The sequence below is a fragment of the Plecotus auritus genome, assembly GCF_963455305.1.
Source record: "Plecotus auritus genome assembly, chromosome: 8".
NCBI classification, from domain to species: Eukaryota; Metazoa; Chordata; class Mammalia; order Chiroptera; family Vespertilionidae; genus Plecotus; species Plecotus auritus.
Window position 1 is genome coordinate 34,859,457 of NC_137782.1, and position 25,513 is coordinate 34,884,969.

At 39.5% G+C, this 25,513-nt stretch overlaps 1 protein-coding gene across 10 annotated transcripts in view; it reads right to left on the bottom strand.

The window, feature by feature from the left end:
* Positions 1–25,513, bottom strand: part of PTPRM (protein tyrosine phosphatase receptor type M) — a 668,229-nt gene that overhangs the window by 203,697 nt on the left and 439,019 nt on the right. For 6 of the 10 annotated variants that reach the window (XM_080683125.1, XM_080683122.1, XM_080683123.1 and 3 more), the window contains one exon: positions 21,505–21,579. The exons of the other annotated variants lie outside the window; for them this stretch is intronic. In XM_080683125.1, the coding sequence (XP_080539251.1) occupies positions 21,505–21,579 (75 nt within the window). The remainder of the gene's footprint in view (positions 1–21,504; positions 21,580–25,513) is intronic. 10 annotated transcript variants of the gene reach the window in all.

Genomic DNA, 25,513 nt, shown 5'->3' on the forward strand with positions numbered 1-25,513 from the left:
TGGGAGCCACCCACCCTCTGCCTGCAGCCGGGCACAGCCTCTAGATCACTGCGATGTGCCTGAATGACGGGGTTGAGTCCCATGTCTGGGTTTAGCACTACTCCGGGGAAGCATGAACACAGACACAAGTTGGGATGAAATAAATTACGGCCCTGAGGTGCGTGTCGTTAATTCCAGGTTCACTCTAGATACATGTCATTCCTGTCTTTCTCTGCCTGCCCTCCAGCCCTCCCTGAAATGAGTAACTTCATCTTCTCCTTCCATAGGATGCTTCTCTCTCTACTTTGTTTCTTTGGAAACGTGTTTGTGAGCTGTCAGTCAGCCTCAGACAGAGGACGTTGTAGTGATAGAATGTCATTGCAAATGATAGCTTGTTCCCTGCCCTCCACCCAAATCTCTGAATTTAACAGTATACTTTACAAACTGCTTGGCAAAAGGGTTGTTTTCATAATACTTCCCCCTCTGTCTTGTTATTTTCTTGCCAGGTTTCTAATGGCATAAACTTTTATTCTTTTTTTTAGGGGATATATAAATTCTAATTATTCACGGAAAGGCATTTTTCCCCCTACTGTGCATTCTGCTTAGAGTTTACTGCACATTTAGATCTTTATAAAAAGAAAAATTCAAATATATACATTTAACAATGGGCAGTATCTAGGCCTAAACATATTCATTAAAATGATGAATAAGCTAAAATATCTCTCAGAGATGGAGAAGGAGGGGCTACTAAAGTTATGATGAATAATCTTCACAGATGCCCATTCCACTGACGCCTAGTGACAGCTATGGGTTTTTTTGTTTTGTTTTGTTCTGATGACTGAGAACATTTTTTTTAAAAAATATATTTTATTGATATTTCACAGAGAGGAAGGGAGAGGGATAGAGAGCTAGAAACATCGATGAGAGAGAAACATCGATCAGCTGCCTCCTGCACACCTCCCACCGAGTATGTACCTGCAAACAAGGTACATGCCCCTGACCGGAATTGAACCCGGGACCTTTCAGTCCACAGGCCGACGCTCTATCCACTGAGCCAAACCAGTTTCAGCGACTGAGAACATTTTTAAAAAAGTGGTATTCCAAGGAACTTGCATTATTTAAGGTTTCAGATATAATGTCTAATGTAAAAAAATCTAAAACAACAACAAAAACCCAAACGCAATTACCCAATGCAGTATTTGGTTGGTTTTTAACTTGGCAGAAAACAGCCAGTCTTGGCCCAGTGACCGATGTTAGATGGAATAACAGCAGCCATGGCAGCCTGAGAACATGATGACTCAGCCTGAGGGTTGAAGTCTGGGCCCAGTTCTGATTACTGGACTGGATGCACAAAACTTCACAGAAGATGTCAGGATGTGAGCCTGGAAGGCCAGGAAGGCATCACTGTGCCCTGGAGCTAGTGACCCTCCACCACAGCATCGGGACAGGCTCACCTGGAGGAAACAGGAAGCCTTCCTAAAGGGAGGGAGAGGAAGGTGAGGAAGCACGTAGGGCCAGCTTGGGCGCCAGAACCTCTGCTGAAGGGTGGTTACATTCTTGCAGGGAAAGAGACTCGGATGTAAACAAATACCCTGTGCAGGATGTGAATGGGTGGTGGGTGCTACAGAGAAACATGCGCAGTGGAGTGGGGACTGTGAGGGCGGCAGGTGCTAGTAAGATCTGAGATGGGGGGCTATTGAGAAAATAACACTTGAGCAGAGACAGGAAAGAGGAATGGCAGTGAGATATGATGACATTCAGGAAGGAGCACTTAGGCAGTGGGAAGAAAAAGTTCAAAGGTACAAGATGAGACTGAAATACTGAGGTGTGCCTGGAGTGGAGTAAGCTGGGGAAAGTGGTGGGAAAATGTCAGAGTGGGGGCACCTCCATAGATCACTATAAAGACTTTGCTTTTTCTTTGCATGATGGGAGCTATGGGAGGATTCTGAGTGGAGGAGTGATGTGATCTGGTTTATGTTTTAACAGGATCGCACTGGCAGTGGTGTTTAGAATAGGCTGGGGGGGGGGGGCATGTCAATTGTAGAAACAGGAATATCAGGGATGAGGCTATTGCAATAAGCCATAGAAGAGATTAGGATGCTTTGGAATAAGACAGTAGCAGTGGAGGTCAAACTTGAGATACATTTGCCCATGAACTGGGTGTAGGTGTGTAGGTATAACATCCGGGTTTCCAGCACGAGTAGCTGGCAAGATGGAGTTGCTGTTTGCTGAAATGTAGAGAACTGAGAGGGGCAGGTAGCTGGGAGAGTCAGGAATGTGGTTTGAGACAAGTTAGTTTTGAGACATTAGACATCCACAGGAGATCAAAGTAGGCAGTTGGAAACAGTAGGGAGACATCTAAGTTTAGAATCTAAGTTTAGATCATACGTTTTGGGGTTGGCAGCAAAAAAGATGGAATTTAAAACCATGAGACTACATGAGGACACTTAGGAGGTGAAGGGAGAGGGGCGGGGGGAGAGAGGTGGAGGAGCCGTTGACGAGAATACCTGGGCAGGACTAACCATCCAGGCTCACTGAAGAAAGGAAAGGAAGGACAGTCAGAGAGCCATGGGAAGGTTACTGCCTCACCCAGGCCAGGAGCCTCCAATGTCAGGTCTAAGGGGGCAACCAGAACTGAAAGGACATGAGAGACTCGCACAGGCACCCCACTGGCTGCACACAGGTGAGCTCAGGTGTCAGAGTGCAAAGGACTGGGTGGATGCTGGTGCCATGGAAATACATGGCCAGCTTCCTGCTGGGGAAACGTGTTTTGTTTGGTTCAACACTTGAACTGATTTCAAGCAACAAAATACTTCATCTCGCTACGTGCAAAACGCTTCAGTGGCAAAACAAAAACCAAATACCACTCCTGGGAGATAGGGGGGTGGGGGGCGGCAGGGGGAGATGTTGGGGACAGCAACCATGGAGGATACTGCTGCTGAAAAGAGAAACTGAGGAGTTCAAGAAAACGTACAAAATGAAACTCAAAAAAAAAAAAGTAGAAAGTAAAGTAGAAGCTGTGGCGATAAATAAAAATATTGTTACTTCAAGTGTAGCTCAAAGAGCACTGTTCCCAAAAGAGACTGTAAAATTTCAATTAAGGAAGCCTTATACATTTTATACTAACGTTTTTATGACTTTATAGAATAGAGAATTTATGTTAATTAATTCTCCTGTTTCTTTCTTTTTACCCTTTGCAGAGGTGGATTTCTTTTCTTTTTCTTAAAAATAGCAACAACCTGGTTTTAAAGATTATGTGAGACAGTTCATTCACGTCTTGTGCTCAGAGAGTTTGAATTCTTTGCTGTCTGTGTTTAGTTTTTTCAGTTGGGCCTTAACATTATACATAATACAAAACATCTCCCCGATTTTTCATTTAAATTAGATATCGTTTTTCTTCCTGGGAATGCAAAGTCAATCTGCATTCACACTTCATGTATTGTTTGTAACCTGATTATGCTTTTGAATTTGTAATTCTTCCTTCGTCCCTAATTTCCACCGTAGGGCATGCAGAGTGTGTATGACTTACAAATAATAATCAGAATAATAATTTTTCATATAAAACTGAGATCCTGGATTGTTTGATATATGCCATCTTTAGAAAATTAATCTACTTCTTTATTTTTGCTCTAATTTCATGACAGTTACTGTCTCAGTTATTGATGTGGCCAACACCCAGTGGGGAAGATGATCTATCAAAGCCTGATATCACTTACTATCTAGGCACTAAAAGTTTCAAGAGAATTATTAGTGCTGTTACTATTCTGATGAAATAGCTTTATATTTCTCATTTGCATTTCTCAAATCATGGTCAAGTAATAAAATGAAAAAAACGATTTGTCAATAATAAGGTATCAACTGTGTTCACCTCTCATATAAAGTGAGTAATCAAGAGAGGCAATGGGAGTAGATGTTTTCCAGGCTGCACCAGTTAAGAGTGGACATTTCTAACAGTTTGTCTGAAACTGAGTTTGAAAGTATTAAAATAGAAACCACTGCCCCTCAAATTTTCTTATAGACTTTGTGCCTTTGGGTTATGGCCTAGCTTATGTTTAGCTCTTAAAAATTATTCCTGTGGGACAAAGAATCACCACAGCTTCCTGAATAAAGTTGTAGGTGTTTGCAAAACCCCTTGAAGTTTTGTCTGCTGCCTGGAATTTGTCATTTACTATCTTAACAAAAAGTAAGTACATATACCTAAAAAATTCTCTGCTTGCTAGAATAATCAGTATTTCTGAGGTTCAAAAATATAGTCTAGCAAAATGCATGCAGAAGTGTGACGTGCCTCACAGGCCAGTAAGCCACATGCACACAAGGTGGCCCTTAGAAATGTATGAGGATTCTTGGGGTCTTAGGAGAGAATGGGGTCATACAATCCCCCAACTCTGACTTAGTAAACAGGTAATTTTTCCTCAAACAATGAAATTCTTTAATAAATAAGGATTATATTAATTGTGTCATTCTGTTCAATATATTTTAGAACAAAGGCTCTCCAATGAAAGAGACTTTAAGAATCATTTGGAGAGTTTTTGAAGCCTAAAGATGGCTGGGTTTCCCAATGACTGGATCCAGGGTCTGAGGTAGAATCCAGGAATCTATATATAACACCTTAGGTCATTCCCTACACAACATGAAGAAAAATCCAACTCAAGACCCGTTGTTCCTAAAAATCTGTGAGGGAGGTTTTCCCAGACTATGGAGAACGGAAAAAGTATTTAATTGGTCTGTTGTTTTAAAAACATCTTCTAATATATTGCTATTATTTATCAGTTAGCCTATTTCTTTCAATGCCTTATTTTAAAATATCCTTTTACACAATGAAGAGGCAAACCTGATAGAATAAAATCCTAGTTTTAGAATTACCCACAAGTAGAGACTAGAATATATTTTTAAGTGTAAAAGAATTTAAAGCATGCTGACCTGATGTTATTAAATTAGACAGGAAGAAGGCTGACATTTTGGAAGACCTACTTTAAATGCCAGGTATCTTACACAGCTCTTATTTAATATCACACCATAAGGTATAGTTACTACCATTTTACAAGTGAGGAAACCAAGGCAGCAGAAGCAGTCAGGATAGCTTGCCCTAAGTCAGTGAGAAGGAAAGTGAGGGGGCTAACACACTCTAGATCTAAGTATGTCTGTGAATTCCACTCTTGTTTATCTGCATCACAACTTTCTCCAATAATACAGTAAACTCAAGTGATTACTGCTAACACTTTGGAAGAAAAGACTCAAGTTCAAATTCATCTTGATCCTTTGTAAAGAGGAGAGCCTAACACAAGAACAAAACAAAGCAAACAGCCAAACAAACAGAAGTGCAGAACAATGCAACGAGAAAATTAAAATCCTGACAGAAAAGTAAGATAAACATATGAGGACGAAGGACTTTCTGGGCCTAAGTGCAGAGAAGACAGGGCTGGTAATTCAGAAAATGTGATCCTGAAATGTCCGAGAGGAATGACATGCACACAATAATCCTTTCAGGGTATAAAGGCTGTTCCAAGTAGAAATGCTGAAAAGGAATCAAAGAAAAAAATACGGGTGACCCACAGGGCAGAAAAAAGGACTATAAGTAAAGAAAAAAGAAATTGAGGTCACTTATCTAACCACGGAAAAGATCAGCAGGTGCCGTGACACTGTCTTCCACTGGAGCTTTTCATGAGTGCACCTTTGACTTCTTGAGATTATCACAATGTCTTTGACATAGTGGTCACTTTGTAAATCTTTCCTGAATGAATGTCTTCAGATATGCAGGAGGCATTTAGAAAGAGAACAATTATCATGTGTGACCTGTGTATGAATGTGGCGTATTTTTTTTAACATACACACACAGGCTTGAACAAGCAGGAGTTCAAGTTCTTATAGAGAAAAGCTGAACCTTTTCCCTCTCTGTGTCCTTAGTGCTTAGAATATACTAGGTACACAATAAAAGTCAGAACAAGTAAATACATTTTGGCTGTACATGAAGGACACGTTGACCCTCACTCAGCACATAAAATGAAACCTATTAAAAGGGGGTTTTCTCAGTCTCTCTTTGGGTTGAAGAGTAGTCACAGGATATTAGAAAGGTCAGTTCTCACCACCCTGCCCAACCTCAAAAAAGTCTAAGAGTGCTATTCTTCTCCATCCCTTCTCCATTCCCTCTGCAACAAACACGTTTACGTCTCTTCTGAACTTTTGTACTTGACTCCCAAGTAGATATCACATCCAGTCTTTTACATACTGCAGCTCCACTGATCTTCTTAAAGAACAACTCTAATCAGGTCACTCTTTCATTTCAGAAACAAAACAAAACAAAAAAAACACACAAGGGTTTTCTAATGCTTATTTCAAAAGGCAATCAAGGTCTTCCATGAGCTGGTTCCATCCCTCTTCCCTGACTTTATGCTTGTCCTCTTTCTACTCTCCTTCATCCACCTGTGTTCCAACCAAATGGAAATGTTCTGTTTTCCTCATACAGCCAACATTTCCTCTTCCCGCTGCTCCTTCTGCATGGAAGCACTCCCCTACTCACTTTTTGTAGGTTTAAATACCACTTACCTTCAAAGGGTACTTAGCCCAAATACTGTTGTAGAAAGTATTCTCTTTCCTACTGGACTTCAATAGCACCTTGTCTCACCCCTCTTGCATAGAACTTTCTATTTTCAACCTTGTCTGCAGTTATTTTGGTAAATCCCTTGTGCCACACATACTCTAACATAAGCCCCTTGGGACAAAGTTGCCTTTACTTTCTGACCCTCACAGACCTTGCTTAGTATCTTATTATGTGTCCACAGTATATGCAAAGATGTGTTTGCTGAATCAAAGATTTCTCCCAATAAATCTCATTTAAATGTTTCTGTCTTTTTCATTTGCATGGTTTTCATAGTCTACTTATCCATTTCCCATTTATGTTAAAGTTCTCAGACATAGGACAATGGGTATAAGTGAAAAGAAAAAGGAAGAAAGGTAGAAGTGGAAAATAAAGACAACAGATTGCATTTTGTGTTTTTTCCCCCACTAACGCCCAGTATTTGGTGAGGGGTTATTAAGAAGACAGGCATTTGCAGCGATTTTTGAATCACCTCACATGGGCACCCAGGCAATATGCTGAGGAAGAAGGAAAATGTCTGCACACTGGCTCCCCTGAACATGCCAAGAGAGTGCACAGAGGACGGGTTTTTCTCAGATGTTGCTGACAGATAAAAGTCTTTACCAGTAAATTTACTGACCAAAGTTTCATCAATGGAAAAATGAGATTAATAGAAAGAAAGATCATGAAAATAAATACCAGTGGCAAAATGTTATATTTCCACCACCAAAGCAGTGAGATACATATCTATCAATGACGGGAAAGTTAACTGGGTACATATCAGAGAAGACATGAAATGAGTATCCATCAAGAATAAAGTGTTATAAACTCAATACTTGTAATGATTAAATGGCTATGGACCATTTTTCATGATCACATCTGGAATTTGTTTTAGAAGTCTTCAAACTAGCTCAAGTTTTTGCTGCAGAGTAATTACAATGGTCTGGGACTCTTCAGAAAAAAAAGAAACTTTTAATAAGGTGAAGCTAATATGATTCAAGTTATTTAGAAAAATTTCATTTAATAAAATGATTGTATCATTTACAGGACTCTGCTTTGAAATCATTTTCTAACTTCTTACTCATGAAATAAGGTAGAAATCTGAAAATTCCCTTTATTAGGCCTCTAACTGGCTAAAAGACATGTAACTCACTCTGATGTGGTCTTTACCCATGTGCATGTACATAAATATACACCGTTTGGTAAAGAAACTACTTAAAGACATAGGAGAAGAACCTGCCAAGTTGGTTAGTAATCTTGAGTAAATAAGACAGCACTTAGGCAAATTCCCAGACACAAAAACTGATCTGCCAAAATGTGTTTTGACTAAGAGAGCTCCAACTTGAAGAATTAACTGTTATAATTAATAATAAACCAGAATTAATAATTGCATCGTTAGCAATACCAATAAGTAAGTTATACATATTAAAATGAACATCAATTACATCGCTGGGTGATGTATTGCTTGGATGTTCAGCAGAGCAAATGGGAAAGCTCATCAGAGATACTGATAGATGTGCTGAGCAGATGCCATTTATTAGGCCCAAGGCAGGTGCCGGGCTTATTTTCAAAGACTGTTTCTCAGGGATAGTTTTTCACTCTTCCAAATGAAAACAACATGTTGAAGAAATTGTGATGCTTCTCATTCCCTTACACACCACTATATTTTCCAACTTCAGACCCAGAGTCTGAAAAAATTATTTAATGAGATCATCTATAATCCTTCTGAATAGAGTTCTATTACAGTGCATCCTCTTAGATTCTCTTGAGAACTGATGTTACTGAAGGACAAACACAAAGAACAGTGTCCACATTTAAACCAAGAACAGTGAGAACAAAGGAACCCCGAATGGCCAGGACAACAAAGGGAGCCAGGTGTTTTGTTCCCGTGTGCTGGGCTACAGAAAGCACAGAATAGTTTATACACCGCTTTCGGCTATTTTGTGCTTCAAATAAAGTAGTTGTTTTTGAAAATGCAGTAACTTTTTTCATCATTATCATCATCACCATCACTGCCAGCAGCAAGATCATAGCCTGGGTCATGCTGCTGCTGTTTATATCCCAAAGACTGGCAAATGGAAAATATTTGCCCGTGGGGGACTCATTGCAGATTTTGACATATGAGAGAATAATAATATTCCCAGAGAATAATAATATTCCTCTCATGCTCCGGTGCTCCTGGAGACCATGCCATCCACATTGTGTTCATGTAAATAACACCCTATGCAGCATCAAGAAATCCATTCATTTTCCCGGAAGTTCAATATTGCACCTCTCCGAAGGCTTGAGAAATTCAAGAACTTGGGACTAGTGGTGGCCCAGTGTAATTTCCTAGTTCTCTTGAAAGCCCTAAGGGCCATAAAATAATCCTTGATTAGAATAACAACTACAAAGCTACAGAAAAAGTTATCAGCAACTGCCATTTCCAAATTCTGCCTTTAGCCTGGGCCAGCTTTGTGTGAGGTCTTTTATATGCATGTATTATTGTAGTCATTCTCTCATTGCCCACCATGAAATTAAAAAATAGTATTCTCCCTGTTTTCCAAATATGGAAGCTGAAATTGAGAGTTTAAGCGATTTCCCCAAAGAGCTGGACTTGAATTCACTACCTTCTATCTAAAGTAAATGCTTTCTAAATTATGTACACTGGGATACAGAGTCCATGTAAACCACCCTGTCAAAATTTGGTGCAGAGAATCCTTAGGCCCAGATTCCTCTCTGACATATTTGAAAACAGCCCTAGGAAGTGTGCCGTGTGGTTTAGAGAATGCTCTGCAGCCTAAACCTCACTGTCCCTATGAGCTGGTCACTGGTCCCCCTAAGAGCAGAAGAGAGACCAGTACCAGCACTAATCTGAGGTTTATCCCCAGTGGCCTACAACTGCATTGAAATTTCATTGAAGTCGTTTGTTTCAGCTTTGAAAATAAAGCATGCAAATCTTGCATTTTATTCCATGATTTATTGATTTCTTAAAAATAAAAATAACGTTTTAAATCATTTTCATCAAGGAGAGAGAAACTCCCTCTTGAAGGCCTGGGTTTGTCTGCCAAGTACTAGTATAAGGAAAGGGAAAGCAAATGGAGAAGAGCTACAGTTCCACAAAGGACAGCCACCTCCCCTTGTCCTTAGGACAACCCTCCCAGAAAGCGGGGGAGGGGGTCATTTGCTTGAGACTATATGGTAGCTAAGCTGGGAAAGTCATGGTTTGTGAACAAATCAGACATGAAAAGCAAAATCTCAGATCCTCTCACATTAAAAACAATGATAATTCTACAAGTAGTATGTATGTTAGGCAGGCATGAGGGTGGGAGGATGGAGGTGCCTGTAATTTGAACATGTTAGAATTTTATAAGCCAATATTTTAAAAAATCTTTGCGCCTCCCTCTCAGCACACTGAAGACATCAATGAACATGTCTGGACACTGATAGTGTCAAAAGGGCAAATAAAATGAGGTATTTCTGTTGAGAAGATTGTGGCTTTTTCTCTCCTTCAACTCGCAGGTCCTGGCTTTACCTTGATTCTTTTACAAGGCCAGAAAGTATTTAAGAGAAGAATTCTTTGTTCAAAAGGGAGTTTTGTTTATTCTAGATCTATCCTTGATATTTTTTTGATTTGCTGCCTTTTCAACATACGGCTGAGTTAAGATAATGAAGGAAATTCTGACTTCCTTTCCATTCTGATTAAATATATTTGATCACGCCCATAAATACTTTTTAAAAACCTCTCACAAATACTAAGTAGTTTACAGTATTTAAAAATACTTATTTACAAGAGAGACTAGTCCAAAGTCAACCAAACAAATATCACACAGAAGTACAACATGGCCCTTTGCCTACAAATTCACCTTATATCCTAAAATGTAGTAACAGTTTTCTAAAGCAAGAAAAGGGATGAAAAGCAAATGATCATAGTTGGTATCTAGCGACAGTAGGGTGGAGTTTCCTGCTAGCCAATGGGGTAAAGAGAAAGACTTAGTAAAATGATATTGTCACTCAGTTTAGACAAATGTCTTTAAAATATCCAAAACTTTTCCGTGCTTATTAATATCAGAAATAAGTTAATTTAATTTTATTATAAGATTAAAATATATTTTCTTATAGAAAAGTCAAGAATAATTAAACTCATTAAAATTGTTTCATGCAAAAACTTAAACTATTTTTTGAAACTATAGACAATTTCTTTTCCCAATATTTTGTATCTTTTACTGAAATTTTGGTTTTGAGCTCAACTATTTAGTCTCAGCATTCTTCTTAAACATGCACAAGGCACTAGATTGTTAACAAAATTAAGAGGTAGATATCCTAAAGTACAGCATTTCAATTTATGCTCTACAAGCCAGAAAGCTCTATGCCTAAGCAAACAGAAGACTGTTAAATATATTGTTTTATTTTCCTTTCTTCTTGCTGATAGAAAGAGAAAACACAAAATAATATTGAAAAATTAAATTGTTGTCTTATACTGAAACGCTTTTTCATAGACATCCTAAAGTTTATGTAGTAAAATGAAAACAAAACTACTTGGTGCAGTATACATGTTTTAAAGATATTATTTCTGAAACCAAAATCTTGACATTTGACTCAGTTATTTCCTTCCACAAAATGACAAAGAAAAAGGGACAGAATCTCCCATGACACTCCTGTATCTTCTTACCATTTTCTTGTAACTATACTGTTTTATAGATGAAACTGCCATAGCAGAATGACAAATATAACACATAAAAGAACAAAAAAGGGCAATAAATCACCAGTGACACTACAGCCCATTAAAATGCATTCAGCTGCTGTTGCAGGAAGAATAAAAAATTCCCCTCACTTTACATTCTTTCTAGCTGAAAAGGAAATTTTAGCTATCCTTATAAGAAATCCTTATAAGAAATTCCAAACAAATTCTCCTCACACTAACTTTCTATATTGGCCTCCATGGCCAAAATATATAGCATTGATACCATGCTCACTGTTTAATAAGAAATGCCCAAGATGGGGCATATGAATTGTTAATTCTCCATCTATATATAACACTGCATTTGATAAAACCAGTTGGAAATGGTAGTTTCAATTCAGCCACTATTTCCAATAAACTGATTATCAGCTTAAATAAAGAGTTTGGCTATTATTACTTATAAAAAAGCCTAAAAGAGAGACTTTCTTCCCTTAATTTTTACATAGAGTTCTCTCAAAAAGTCACATGAAAGCTCCTGACACTGAAAATGACTCTGGTATCATATAGATATGCCATTTTAGAGTACAAATAAATTTATGTTAACTTACTTCATTACACACTTAGGACAAATGCTTTAAGATACTGGTCAATTTGTTGAAGTGAAATATATATTGAACTGTTTATGTTGGTTTTAACAAAGATGACAAATATAAGTTTCTTGAAGCAAAGAGCACAAGTTACACTTCTTTGAATTCTCCTCTCTTAATGCAACTAATCTAGATCCTATATAGTAAAAGGCTAATATGCAAATAGACTGAACAGCGGAACAACCAGAACAACCGAACAACCGGTCGCTATGATGTGCGCTGACCACCAGGTGGCATGTGTGGAACACGGCAGGCGTTGGCTGCGGTCGGATGGTGGAGCAGGTGAGCGGGTCGCCAGACCAAGGCAGGGTGCCAGTTGCTGTCATCAGGGCAAGCCTCTGGTGGTTACTGAAAATTCTTTGCTCCCATGCGCTGCAGTCCCGCCCAGCGCTCGCACCTGCTGCTGGTGCCAGTCCTGCTCACACCTGCTGCAGGCACTGGAGCCACTGCTTGCACCTGCTGCTGGCGCCAGCCCCGCTCACACCCGCAGCCAGTGCTGCTGCTCGCACCGCTAGCAACCACTGATGGCACCAAATGATCAGGACTGGCGCTGGGCGCCAGCAGCAGGTGTGAGCAGTGGCTGCTGGCCCCAATTGCCCCTGAGGGTTTCTCCACCTCCCCCTGCTCCTGAGGGGCGATTGAGGCAGCAGCCACTGCTCCCACCTGCTGACAGTGCCGGCCCCATTCACACCCACTGTTGGCGCCGGCCCCAATAGCTTCATGCCATCAGCGGGTACAAGCAGCAGCAGCGGAAATGGGGCTGCCAGCAGACAGGGGACTGGGGCTATGGTGGGAGGGGCTGGGCGGGGGCGCAAACAATGGGCCAAGACCTGCCCCTGTACCCACCACAGCCTCACGGCCCACAGTTCTGCTCAAGGTGCACGAATTTGTGCACTGGGCCCCTAGTCTATATATATATAAAAGCCCAGTGACCAGAATGACCAGAACAACCCGTGGCTATGACATACACTGCAGCAGCCAACTGGTCTGATCTGGGCCTTGATCAGACCCCCCCCCGGGCTGGCCCAGCCCCCAATCAGCCCCCAACACTTTCGTTGTGAGGAGCCTTTTTGTAGCCAAATTAATAAATGCCCACTGATTTGACTAGTGAGTCAACATTCAGGTTGAGTAACCTACTGACTCAGTAAACTTGGCCAATGGAAGGGGGGCGGGGAGAAGGTAGGGTGGGAAGGAGAAAGGGGCAGGGGAAGGAGGCGGTAACCTACACAGCAGTTCAAAGACAGAAGCCCTAAACATCCGAGTGAGGTTACTGTGCCCAAATCAAAAGCGTATGAATGAAGTCAAGAAGTGACGGGAAAACCCAGGTTCAGTCTCAGAAAGTAGAGGTCAAATTAAGAGAATCACACCAACCACAGAGGAAGCTGCCCTCCCCCAGGCCTGCCCCGCCCCTGATTGGACCCCAACACCGCAATTGGGGGCAGGGCTGGCTGGCCAACCTCTTGTGGCCCCTCTCCCCCCCCCCCCCAGCCTGGCCTGATGGGCCCCATCAGGGTGGGCTGGCCGGACCCCACCCATGTCGAATTCATGCACCGGGCCTCTAGTTGCATATAAAGGTCTTTAAGGACACAAGGAGTTCTTTACGCACAGGATGACCAAGTGAACCCTTCCCTCCTATAGTAGGGACCAGGAATACTCTTGGAACAGTGCAGAGCAGAGCTCCCTACAGCTAATCATTTCAAATATTGAAAGGTTGTAACTTGTATTTCTATCAGAGCTGAACTGTATGCACTTCCTGAAAGTGTCTGATGGGAGGCTGGCCATCGGAGGTCTAAATGACACTGGGCCCTGCACACTTCCTGGAGTCCCACTCTCCCTGAGGCAGACACAGTTGGGAGCTCCTGTGTGTTGTTTTTAAAAAAAGTGGTGTGGAAATTAGTCCATACCGTAAAAACAATTTTATCTTTTTACAAATGACTTCATTCCATTGGAAATTTACAGCTGGCCTCTGAATGCCTTTTAAGTGTGAGGGCTGAGTGGTAGGTTGTGAAAAGTATAATGATATGTAAAATATGGCCCTGTAGTAGTTAGGAGATAAAAATACTTCTACACACATTTCATAGTTGACTCAATTAACAATCTCTAATACAACACTTTATGAGTGTAATCATGGAATGATTGAAAGGGCAAATATAACTGCCTGTAGCTAAAGGTGGTCAGATTTTATCTCAGCGCCCATATATTCAAACAATATGCCTGAGTTTTATTGTTTATGCTCTTTGTCAGTTTTGATTCATATGCATACCATGGCAAATAGCTCTCAAAATAAATGAAGTGGCTCTCTCAGGCAAGAAGTTGAATGAAGCCATTCTATCTCTAAGGTACTCAGGGTCCTTTGATAGGTTTGAACCTGTCCTTTAAATTCCCTATCAAGTGCTCTTCCATTCAGACTGCAGATAATACATAATCCAGGGCCAGTACTTCAACTGTATTAATTTCCCGGCATTTAGCTCTTCTATTCTTGTCCACTCCCCCTGTTTGTGTTTTTCTAGGCTGGGGCAATCCTCCATGTCTTAGCTTTTCTTGTGTCTTTGGCCTCTTTCATCTCCCCTCCAATGTTTCTAGTGTGACTGGAGTACATAATACATGCTTGAACCTGTCTGCCCCTCTTGAAAACACCTCAGTTGCTACCCACTGCCCCTGGATCAAGGCCAATGTCCTTAATGTCAGCCTCTTTCTGCCTGCACAACCTGACTGCTCCCATACATTCTTCGAGCCATGATGGCCTCTGTGCAGTTCTTTATTCTTGGGCATGCTATGTCCCACCACAGGACCTCTGCACTTGCTGTTCCTGCCACTGACTGAGCTCAAGTTCAATGAATAATCCCACCATCTTCAAACTGAACAATTCATCGAGGCTAAGATCTGATTTCAGTTACACCTTCAACTTACAAATAAAGAGCCTGAGGTCCACAGAAGGACAAATGCCACCTATCTGCATTTAGCCCTGTAACAGCTTCTCACAGAGTCCCAAGCATCCACTGGCTGGCTCTGAGAGGTGAAGAAAGAGAAGTGGGCAGACGGAGTCTGGGAAAGGGCACAGATAAAGTTGGTGTGAGTGGGGAGGCCATTCTGTAAAACAATTAAAATAAAACTGAATCTCATGATAGTGACACAAATTACAAAATACCTAAGAATAAATTTCATAAGAAAGATCATCCACTCTTCACCTTTCAGTAAATACTTTTGAATACCCACTAGTGCATAAGGGATACCTTGGGAACAAGACAGACAAAGCCCTGCTCTGACCACATTCTAGGAGGGAGACATAACGTCATCAGGGAACCTCAAAAAGTGGCAGAGTGACAGGCTAGGCATGGCCAGGGAGCTGGCAGGGCCTTGCACTTCAGGTACTGCGGTCTAGGTTGGCCTCTCCGGGAACATGACCTTTGTGCTTGATCATACATGCTGAGACGGAGCTGGTGATAATGAAGTCTGGGGGAAGGACATTTTGGTCACAGGTAACAGGATAGGCAAACATCTGGCACAAGATCCAGCTTGGTGCTTTGGAGAAACAAGAAGCTCAGCAGTGAGTGAGAGAATGATATGAACTGAGGACTGAATGCAAGGCCAGGCGTGGAACAGGCCCTTCATGCTGTGATTGGGAGTCTGGAATTTATTCTAAGTGCAGTAGGAAGCTACTTGGGGGCTTTACGAAGAGCAGTGATGGAACCAGACTTCAGTTTCAGGAAAGTGGGCCCAGCTGCTCTTGGGCAAATGAATGAACAGGGAGCCATCAGAGTAAGTCAGAGAGCAGTTAAACTGCTTCTGCAGTGGTCTAGGCTGGGCCACCTTCTTGGTGCCTGGATATGTTAGCACACAGCAGATGAAGATTCCTGCTCTCAGGAGACGAATTCCAGGAGGGGGGAGAAAGGCAGTAGTAAGCACAGAGGGTGACAGAGCTATAAAATAGGAGAGAGTAGCAGTGTAAGGGGACAGACTGTCTGGAAGGGGTGGGGAGGTGTCATGGCAGGCTGTGCTGTTAAGAAGGGTGAGTTCTCAAGGCAGACTTCACTGAGAAGGTAGATTTGAACAAACACTATAGGAGGTGAAGCAGCCAGCCAAGTGGATAGCTGGAGAGGACTATTGTAAGCAAGGGGAAAAACAAGGGCAAAAGATTGAAGGTAGGAGCATGGCTGATGTGTCCAAAGAACAGGGAGATCAGGGTGACTGGGATGAAATGAGGCAAAGAGCGAGGAGAGGAATTCAAATGGTGAGAGGGGCCCGGCATTTAAGGACTGGTAAGTAGACATGGAAATATAAGTGGTGAGGTATTAGGAGAGCATTCTAGCTTTATCACAAGATCCTATATAATAAAACGCTAATATGCAAATTGTCCCCTCAGGAGTTGGACTGACCAGGAGTTCTACCGCTTGCTATGACGTGTGCTGACCACCAGGGGGCGGTGTGGAATGAGGGCAGCCAAGGGAAGGAAGGCCCTGATCGCCAGCCAGGCCTAGGGACCCTACCTGTGCACGCATTTCATGCACCAAGCCTCTAGTATCAATATAATCAAAGATTATGATAATAGCGTAGGAAGAGACAAAGAGGGCCATGCAATCTAAAGGTGAGAACTTAAATATGACAATATGGCATTTCAATTCCGTGAGAAAATAACTGTTTACTTAATAATTAGAGCCATCTAACTGGTTGTTTATCTGGAAAAAAGCTAGACCTTTCCCCCAACCACACTCCACACCATATCAGTGGTAATTTAGATGGATTCAACAAAGAGCTAAAAATCAGGGTAATGGCTGAATAATCTGAACTGTGTGAAGAACTTCTCAAATTAAAAACCTTGGAAAAGGAGAGGAAAATGGGAACATTTTTGGGAACATATTTGATTATCTAAAAATGAAACATCCTTATGCCCAAAGAATAAATATGTATGGCCAAATACAGAAGAAAAAATGTCCATATTGGACACATTAGGTTGTAAATGTCCAGGGCAGGTGGAATTGTGGAAGGGCCACGTAAGGGATACTGCTGGGAGCGTAAACTGCTACAATTGGGAGGAATGTTGTTATCTAGTCAGTTCCATGTGAAAAACAAACTTGCTCTTTACTCATATTTGGGAATTGTTTAGAAATAAAATTTATAATAGACAGCACACATACAGAAGGCTGTTTATTCTAGTTTGTTGTTATTAGTAGGGAGAAAAGTGGTGAAAATCTGAATGTCCATTAATAAGAGACTGGGTAAATAGATTATAACATATTCATACTTTACAGAAGAACAATAGTCAACTATTAAAAATAATGCCTTGATTTATACGTATTGGCTTGAAGGGGATTTCTGAGTCCTTTTTGACACAAAAGAACATTTGTGTCCTGAGGACAATGCACAGAAGTTGATCAAATATCCTCACTTCCTGTTCAAATGTCATCAATCCAATAAGTCATTGCTCTCTTCAAATGGAAAGGGGTGAGAAGTGACAAAAATTGTCTCCTTGACCAAACTCTACCCAGGGTCCTCTGAGCCCTTTCTCAGCTAGGCCTCAATCTTGATCTATACAGACTTAAACAAAACATTAACATCATATCTAATAGCTCAGTGTCACATCCCGGGTTGGCCCTTGTTTCCCTTCAAGTGCCTGCCTGAGGAAACCTCAGGCTGCCCAAAGAATTGACTGTTCCAGCAAACAGGGGCCTGTCTCCCTGTCTTCCTCCGGGGGACGCAGGAACCTATTTCAGTCAGTGCCAGTTAGCAAACTCAGATGCATTTCACAGGCACCAACACACTCTTCCAGCTTCCCTGACTGGGAGTCCCTGTTTGCTGCCCTCCCTTCTCCATCATTCTCTCGTTAAAATTCCCAGTCACCTCTATAAAATTTGGAATGAAACTCAGCTCCATCCCCTATCAGCAGTTATTGAGTAAAATCTCCTTTCACCACTTTAACAAACGTCCGGCAGTGTTTACCTTTGATCATGCAGACATAAGCTGCTAGTATCTTTTACAAAACTTGGAACTTTATGTGGGAATAATTGTTGGCTAGTTCTGTATTTTTTAAGGCACTAATTATATCTAGCAAGCAATTCTCATGCTCTGATATATCTGATTTGTACTTGAATTCCAGGAGTCACTTTATTTATACAAACTCTAGGACACAGAGCTTATCGTATTAGACATATGGGTTAACCAAAACAGATGATAAGTTTAGGAAATTGTTCTCGATAGTACCTCAGAGCTGGCTAGGTCATTAAATCATAAATAGAAATATCTTAATATAAAACAAATAGCTTAGACATATTTATAAAATTAGAAAATCTTCAAGAGAATTTCTAGCATGTACAGCTTTTAATTTTCTTCCTAAAACAGTTTTATATTACACGCAATTAATCACAAAATAAAAGGAATGAAGTAGAAACCAGAAGCATTTCCAGTTTCTAGAATTTTCTCTGTGTGCACTTGAGAGTAGGATTTTTGAGGTAGACAGAATTTTCATTCCAAGTATATATTCTGTTCCCTTTCATCTTCTAAATCTAGTGGTTTAGTAAAGCATTTTTAAACCTGTGGGTTATAACCTATTGGCGGGGAATTAATCAAATTCATTAGTTGCTAGAATTAAAAAAAAGAATTAGAATTAAATGGAACGAGATAGAATAATATTCATCTATGCAGGGAATAGCACTGCTAGTAGAGTGTCTAAAGCTTTTTTTTTGTCAGTTAAATTTATGTGTGTGCGTGGGTGAATTGGTTGTTGATGTATTCTTACTGTTGCTTGAGGACAAAATAGTTTAAGAAACACTCCCCAGTGCAATGATTGGACTGCTTACCAAACACGCTAGCATTCTGCAGTCTGAGCTGCCTTCATTCAGTGAGTTAAATCAGCCAATATTTATGAACACTTCTTGTTTTATCCAGCACAGTTTTGTGCTGAGGTCAGTTCACCAGGGTGCTTGTTCTCTTTGGTATTAGACAAGAAAGGGAGGTCCCACCTATACCAAGGCAAACCTAACCAGCAGGGACTGCATTCTGAGCCAAAAGAAACTACAGAGTTCTCACTATCTTTTCAAAGTTTCCTAGTGTAAGTATAGCCTCAAATAGCATTTGTAGGAGCATGATGTCAGCACAATTAAAACAAGAAGTAGCTGAAGGCACTTTTGAATGTATCCATCAGGTATCTCCTATTTGCTTCTAGGATGGAATGTGTTGATCTAGTAAACACAACTACAAATGTTCAATGGGTCAAGTATTCAGACCTGTCCCACTGACCATGTCTAAGCTGCTGGACATAATGAGATAGGTTTTGAAATATATGTCCTTTCCCCCTCTTAGCTACATAACTGTTGTCTCTTCTTAACTGCTACATGACAAATATAATAGTAATTTTTCATTCATAAGAGCATATGGATGTGTATGTTTTGATGTTATTGATGCAAATATGCTTGATATCAAGAGACTGGGCAACCACAGAGTAAAACTCTATAAGAATAGAAGCTCTATACCTGGCACACAGAAGGTGCTCAATAAATGTCAAATCAGTGATTGAATGGATTAAGTGCCAAGCTTGCAGTATGACTCATGAATAAATCTATTAAAAAAGAGAATGTTACTGCTATCAAAATTGATGGCTGATGCAAATGGAAAATGCAAAAGAAATATTACCTGAGTTTGAATTTATCTGGGTAAGATTAACCATCATTAAAACCAGCAGTAAATACTGAAAAAAAGAACAAGTCATCTTTTTACTGGTTTTTGAGGCTTATTCTAACACTCTATCATTTTAATCCCTAATAAACCAAAGTAAATGAGGGAGATTATCTGCAGCCTGTACAGGATTGGCAGCCATATATTCAGCTTGTATGTGTCCTTCACAGACTAGTTCCGAAATAACAACCCACCCTGGACCCAAAAGCCTTATGAAGGAGGCTGATTTATGAGGTATCTTCTTAATCATGCAAGTTTTAGAGAAAACGCTATATTCAGAAGTTTCACTTACATCACGTCTCATAAACAGCATGCTTAATTTGAAGGCAGCCGATTATAGGTAAGTCCTGAGAAAGAGGATATTTAGCTATATATCCCATAAGCACTCATTTTATGATAGTGAGGACAACCCATTTTTAATGACTGGCTGGGAAGACTGGTACCAGCTCAGACATCATGGGCTCAGACTTGCTGAAGGACCCAGATTACCTTCAAGGTTGACACCTAACTCTACGGTACACAGCATGCCATGGGCCTGTCCTGGAATGTAAAGGGCTTAAAGGGGAGGACTTAGGTGAGAAAGACACTATCGCTTAAGTGCTTCCTCTGGGAAGAACACTTCAGAAGTTCAGGATAAGAAAGAATCTGTAACAAGCAGAACTTCAATCAATAAAAGAAATATGCTTAAAGGAAACTTTAAAGGAGGGGAAGCAGAACTGTTAATAATAAGTTTATAGCCTGCAGGCCTGACACAGAGGACAGAAAATACGGAGAGAATTCCAGCCGAGAAAGAAGTGGAGTTATCCTACATTTCTTCACCTTATAAAGATTAGTCTGTAATTTCCCTGAGTCTCACATTACTTTTCAAATTAATAAGCTCACAGAACCTAAACATTTATGAATTTTTGCCATGAGTTAAGCTTTACATCCACCCCCCCTTAAATATCAGGGTATATTCATTAGTTTCATACATACAAAACAGTTTTATGGAAAGCAGTTGTGTGTTTATTACTCAGCCTTAATCATGCCTACACTACATGCAACAAAACTATGACATCAATGATCCTTTGCAACCCAGGATTTGGGTCCTGCCCTTGTAATTATGTTAGAAATCTTGACAATGGTTTGCTTTTGTTGCAGGACAAAAGTTTGTCTTCTGGGGTTTTCTGACCACTCACCTTCAGTCTGGAGTAATTTACTGGACTTCTTTCCTATATGAGTTTATACGGATGGCCACATGCCTTTAGAGGCAGCATGAATGGGCACACTGATTTCTCTTGGTATAAATAAGCACACAGTTCAACTCCATGACTCTAAGCCATTTGCTTTCTTAAAAACTTCCCTAAATTATTCCATGCATTTGACTTGCAGATGCACCACTGCTTTATATAAATACTTAGCTTTGAAACAAGGATCTAAAAGGAATGCAACCAGCTCTGCTCCAGTTGTATGTACACGATGAGCTATTTGCACAGCATTACCCCAAACAGCTTTGAGTGGTTTTCAATTCATAACACTGGCAGACAAGCCCGTGTATTGCTAACTGTGTGTACAAACTAGACCCTACAATGTGAAAAATGAACCTCTCTCACTCTCAAACCACAACACCTTTTTAGCTTAATTTGGATTACTGTGGATCCATTTTTATGGATTTTGTTTGAAATCCTGTTTGATGTCATTGCTATTGCAAGTCCAGCAAATTTCATTTCTATATAACATTAGGCTAGAGAGGAACATACCAACAGACAAACACACAATGGAGACATGCAGTGGAGTTGTGCTTAATGCATGGATATAATGTGCACAGAGTAGAGGCCAAGCACATCACTTCATTTAATCCGGGCACATGTTTGTACCAAGAGTTTGAAACATTGTAAACAAGCCTTAAGCAAAGGAGGAAATGTAGAGGGGAAACGAAGCTGAGAAAAATGAGCAGGAAATGGGCAAGATGACTCATCTATACTTGAACATCTGACCTGTCAGCTGGTCGTCGCCTGCAGCAGGGGCGATGCGAATGTAAGGTGTTGTAAGCTGAGTCACGATTATCGCAGCTATGGCAAAGGAAGATTCCCAGGTCAGCATGCATGAGGGAAGAAAAAGCCAGACTGAAGCTAGGCTAGCAAGGAGAATCTCGATCAGTATATCACATTGTCTCAACTTTGTCCCAACAACAACAAAAAGAGAAGGAAAGGAAAGAAAAAACAAAAACAAAAACAAAAAACAACTCATAGCAAGGTGTTGAATTTTCTGAATTATTTTCCCTTAAACAAGCTTTAGCCAGGCAGTTAGATTTCTAAGTACGACACAGTTGTAAACTTTGGCTGAGATTTTGGATAGATCAACTGAATAAGTAAGTGCAAACAAACACATTGGTCCCAAGTAAGGCTCTAGACTGCACAATTATTTCCAACTGCTATTGAGTATGATGTATAAAGATTCGTTGCTAATTCTGATGATCTAAACGTTAGGCTTTTTGAATTTATTAGATTATTTAAAATTCTGCTGCTTAAGTCACAATATTTTCTCTTCTTGCTAAAATCACCTTTGTGAAAAACATTATCCTCTTTCACTAAAAAAAAAATATGTAGAGAAACTTCTCTGATAACTAAATTTCATGTAGAGCATTTCTATTTAGGAATCTCATTATGTCACATTAAGGGAATGAAAAAATGCATCTCACAGCATTGGTGAGAAAAATAGAAACTAACCACTGCCTTTGCTATAGTTGTCATGGTTAACTTGTGACCAAAGAAATCATTTATATTCTTGAAGTGGACCAGGCAGACTTCTGGTTTGCCTGTAGAGCTCAGTAGTTGTGTTTAAATGGTTAACAGTATGACACACAGATATTAAAAAAATAAGAAATTAAAACATCAGTTCTAACATGATACAGCTGGAAAATGATGCAAAGAAAAAATACTGAAAAATTAAGGACGGGCTTACATGAAAGATTACTAATTTACATGGAACAGCCTGGGTGCTATTAGAAATGTGGCAGCGAGTAAGGAAAATAGATCATCTACCATCTGCAGACAATTAAACCCAAAACTGCTGCTGCATAATATTTTGAAATATCCCTCTGCATCGTTCAAACAGTGCTGCTCCTTATAACTAGACAACTGCCACAACTGGGTTTAAAAGTAGTATAATTGGCTCTCAGACATTATTAATGAAAACTTTCTAATCTTGCTAAGTGAGATGAATAAACTAACAGTTTGGTCAAAGAATAGAGAACTCCCAGGGTATTACAAAGATAATTTTCTTGATATGACATAGTATGCAATTTTGCAAACTGATATAATAAATTGTGAACAGTAAAATGCTATTTCTCAGACTCGTTACAAAGTTGGTACCAATTTCAAGTTTATACATATAATATTTGTTTGGGCATAGACTACTGCTGTTCAACCAACATTCCTGTTGGTATTTCATTACCTACAGGAAAATCGCACCTACCCTATTTTTGAGAAAAATTATATTGTCTTATACAAAAACAAAGCAACTCTACAATACTAATAAAAGTACACAATATGAACAAATTGCTATTTGAAAATGGCTATGCTGGGCAGCCATATCTTCACCAGTGAAAGGAAAGCAAACTGTAATCTGAGGCTCAAAACTCCCATGGGAAAAAGTACCTTACAGATAAGATATCATAAGAATTTTTATATGATCTTTCTAACCTGCGTTGTAAAGGGTTCAATTGTTATTATTATTTTTAGTTAAAAGGGAAAACTGGATTATGTTAGAAATTATTTAAAAATAGTGGTCAGCTAGCCACTGCCTGCTTTTGCAAATAAAGTTTTATTGAACACAGGCATGTTTGTTTACGCACTGCAGACAGCTGCTCTTGCACAGCGATGGCAGAGCTGAGCCGTTGTGAAAGAGACCATCTACTCACCAAGCCTCAAACATTTACCATATGCCTTTTACATAAAAATCTCTTGTCCTCTGTCTTAGAATATCAATAAGAATGTATCAGGAAGACAATCACTAACTTCAGTAAAATAAAGTCAGGAGATTTCCCATTCGTAGGCATTGAAGATACTTCTGGTGCTGATAAATTTAGGGTCTCCCTTAAATACAAAGGTAAGCATGGAAGAGTAAAAAATACAGTTCGTGTATCAGACTTCCAAAGTGACACTTCAGTTGAATTTTGTGGGATCTCCTGGTATTTGATGAACTGGTATTTGCTCAACTGTGTTTTACCTGACTCTAATGTTCCTTTAAAAATGAATCTGGGTCAAATAAATTTGGGCAAAATATAGGACACAATAAAGTTAAACAGGTGTTTTTCCTTAGGAACTTTCCAGGGGCCCTAATGCACTGATGACGTACATTATGAAGACTATTTCAAATCGAGAAAAGAAAATATTGTCTCTAGAAGATGCTGAATGACAAATCTATGTCATTTTTATGTTTCTATTTCTAAATCCATAGCTCAGTGATAGATTAGCATATGTAAGTGGTCTTACTATGTAATTTGTTTTCTCCTTCATTGAATATGAGTAATTAAGAGGAATCTTAATTAGCTTTACATCTCTACAGACATTCTTTTCAGTTCTCTTGTCAGAGTACTTTCATTTGGTAGCATTGTGGCCTAGAAAGGACGGTATTTCTTTGAACGAAACTGTGAACAGAAAAACAGTCCACAGAAACTTCTCAAAGAGCCTGGTGATTAAAATAAGAAACATTCAAATTTCTGAATATAGTTAGAAATTATATCAGGACAATGAAAATCCTTCAAAGTTTCCTGAAGGTCTTCCAGCAAAGCATATGCACATTCCAGTACAAATGGAAATTAAATAAAATATTAAACTTAAAAACAGTGAAGGAATTTTGCACAGAAAATTCACTTTAAAATACGACATTAGAATCATGATTTGTTTTCTTTTCATTTAAGGTTTATGGTCTGACTATTATAATACTTTTGGAAAGAATTTAGCATATGTTCTCATGCAGTTTTTGTTTTGATTTCTAGCTACAATGATGTTAGTCAAATCTTAGCAATGGAAGAATTAACATATATAACCCCACTCTCTATACACTAAAAACACAAACAAACAAAAATTCTCAACACCTTTATGAACTATAAATCCTCCAAATTTAAAAAGTGACATATTTATGTATCTGTACTTGGAAGTCTCAGATTATACTTCACTTAACATATTAAGCACCCAGATACTTTTTTTTTATATCCAGATAATTTTTAAAATAAATTTATAATAAGAAAACTCCCAAAGACTATATTCTCAAGGAGAAACACAGCTGGCACCATGCTATGGAAAATATTATTATATTGAAGATTAATGGAAAGTATACATTTTAACTGATTGTTATATCAATTAGAGTGAATATACCCCACTTAATATAATCTAATTTTCTAACAAGATGTATTTTGATTTCTAAATGTATTTTGTCAATTTAGAATTTATCACCAACAAAGTCTTACGAAACTAGCATAAAAACCATTTCAAACCTACCAGTTACCGTAAGGCAGCCATAAGGTATGTAAGAGTGAAAGGAAACACACATACTCATTGCTAAGACACACAGTTGAACCAAAAGGTCTGGAAAAGAATCCAACTATAAAAATGTGAATGTGTTTAAAAAATTAGGAGAATTAGGAAAATAAAAATTAGGAGAAAAGCTACTGTTTACTGTTCAGATAAAAAAGAATCCTATAATTGGGGGGACAACATCCAAGCATCATGTATATTCTGTGGTTTGGTGTCTTTATCTTTTATTTTAAGAGACAGAATACTGTCATGAGTTTGCCTACAGTAGACAAAAATAAAAATACAGTAACATATGTCTATGAGGACTCTAGATGTATAAATTAAAGAAGGATACATAAAAATATAGGCAATCTCCCATACATGAAGATATGAAATAACATACCTTAGGTTTTTTCCTGTGCCTATTTTTCATGAGGCTTTATATTTGAGATGGTTAGTGTCAAAATACACCCTTGGTATATGATTA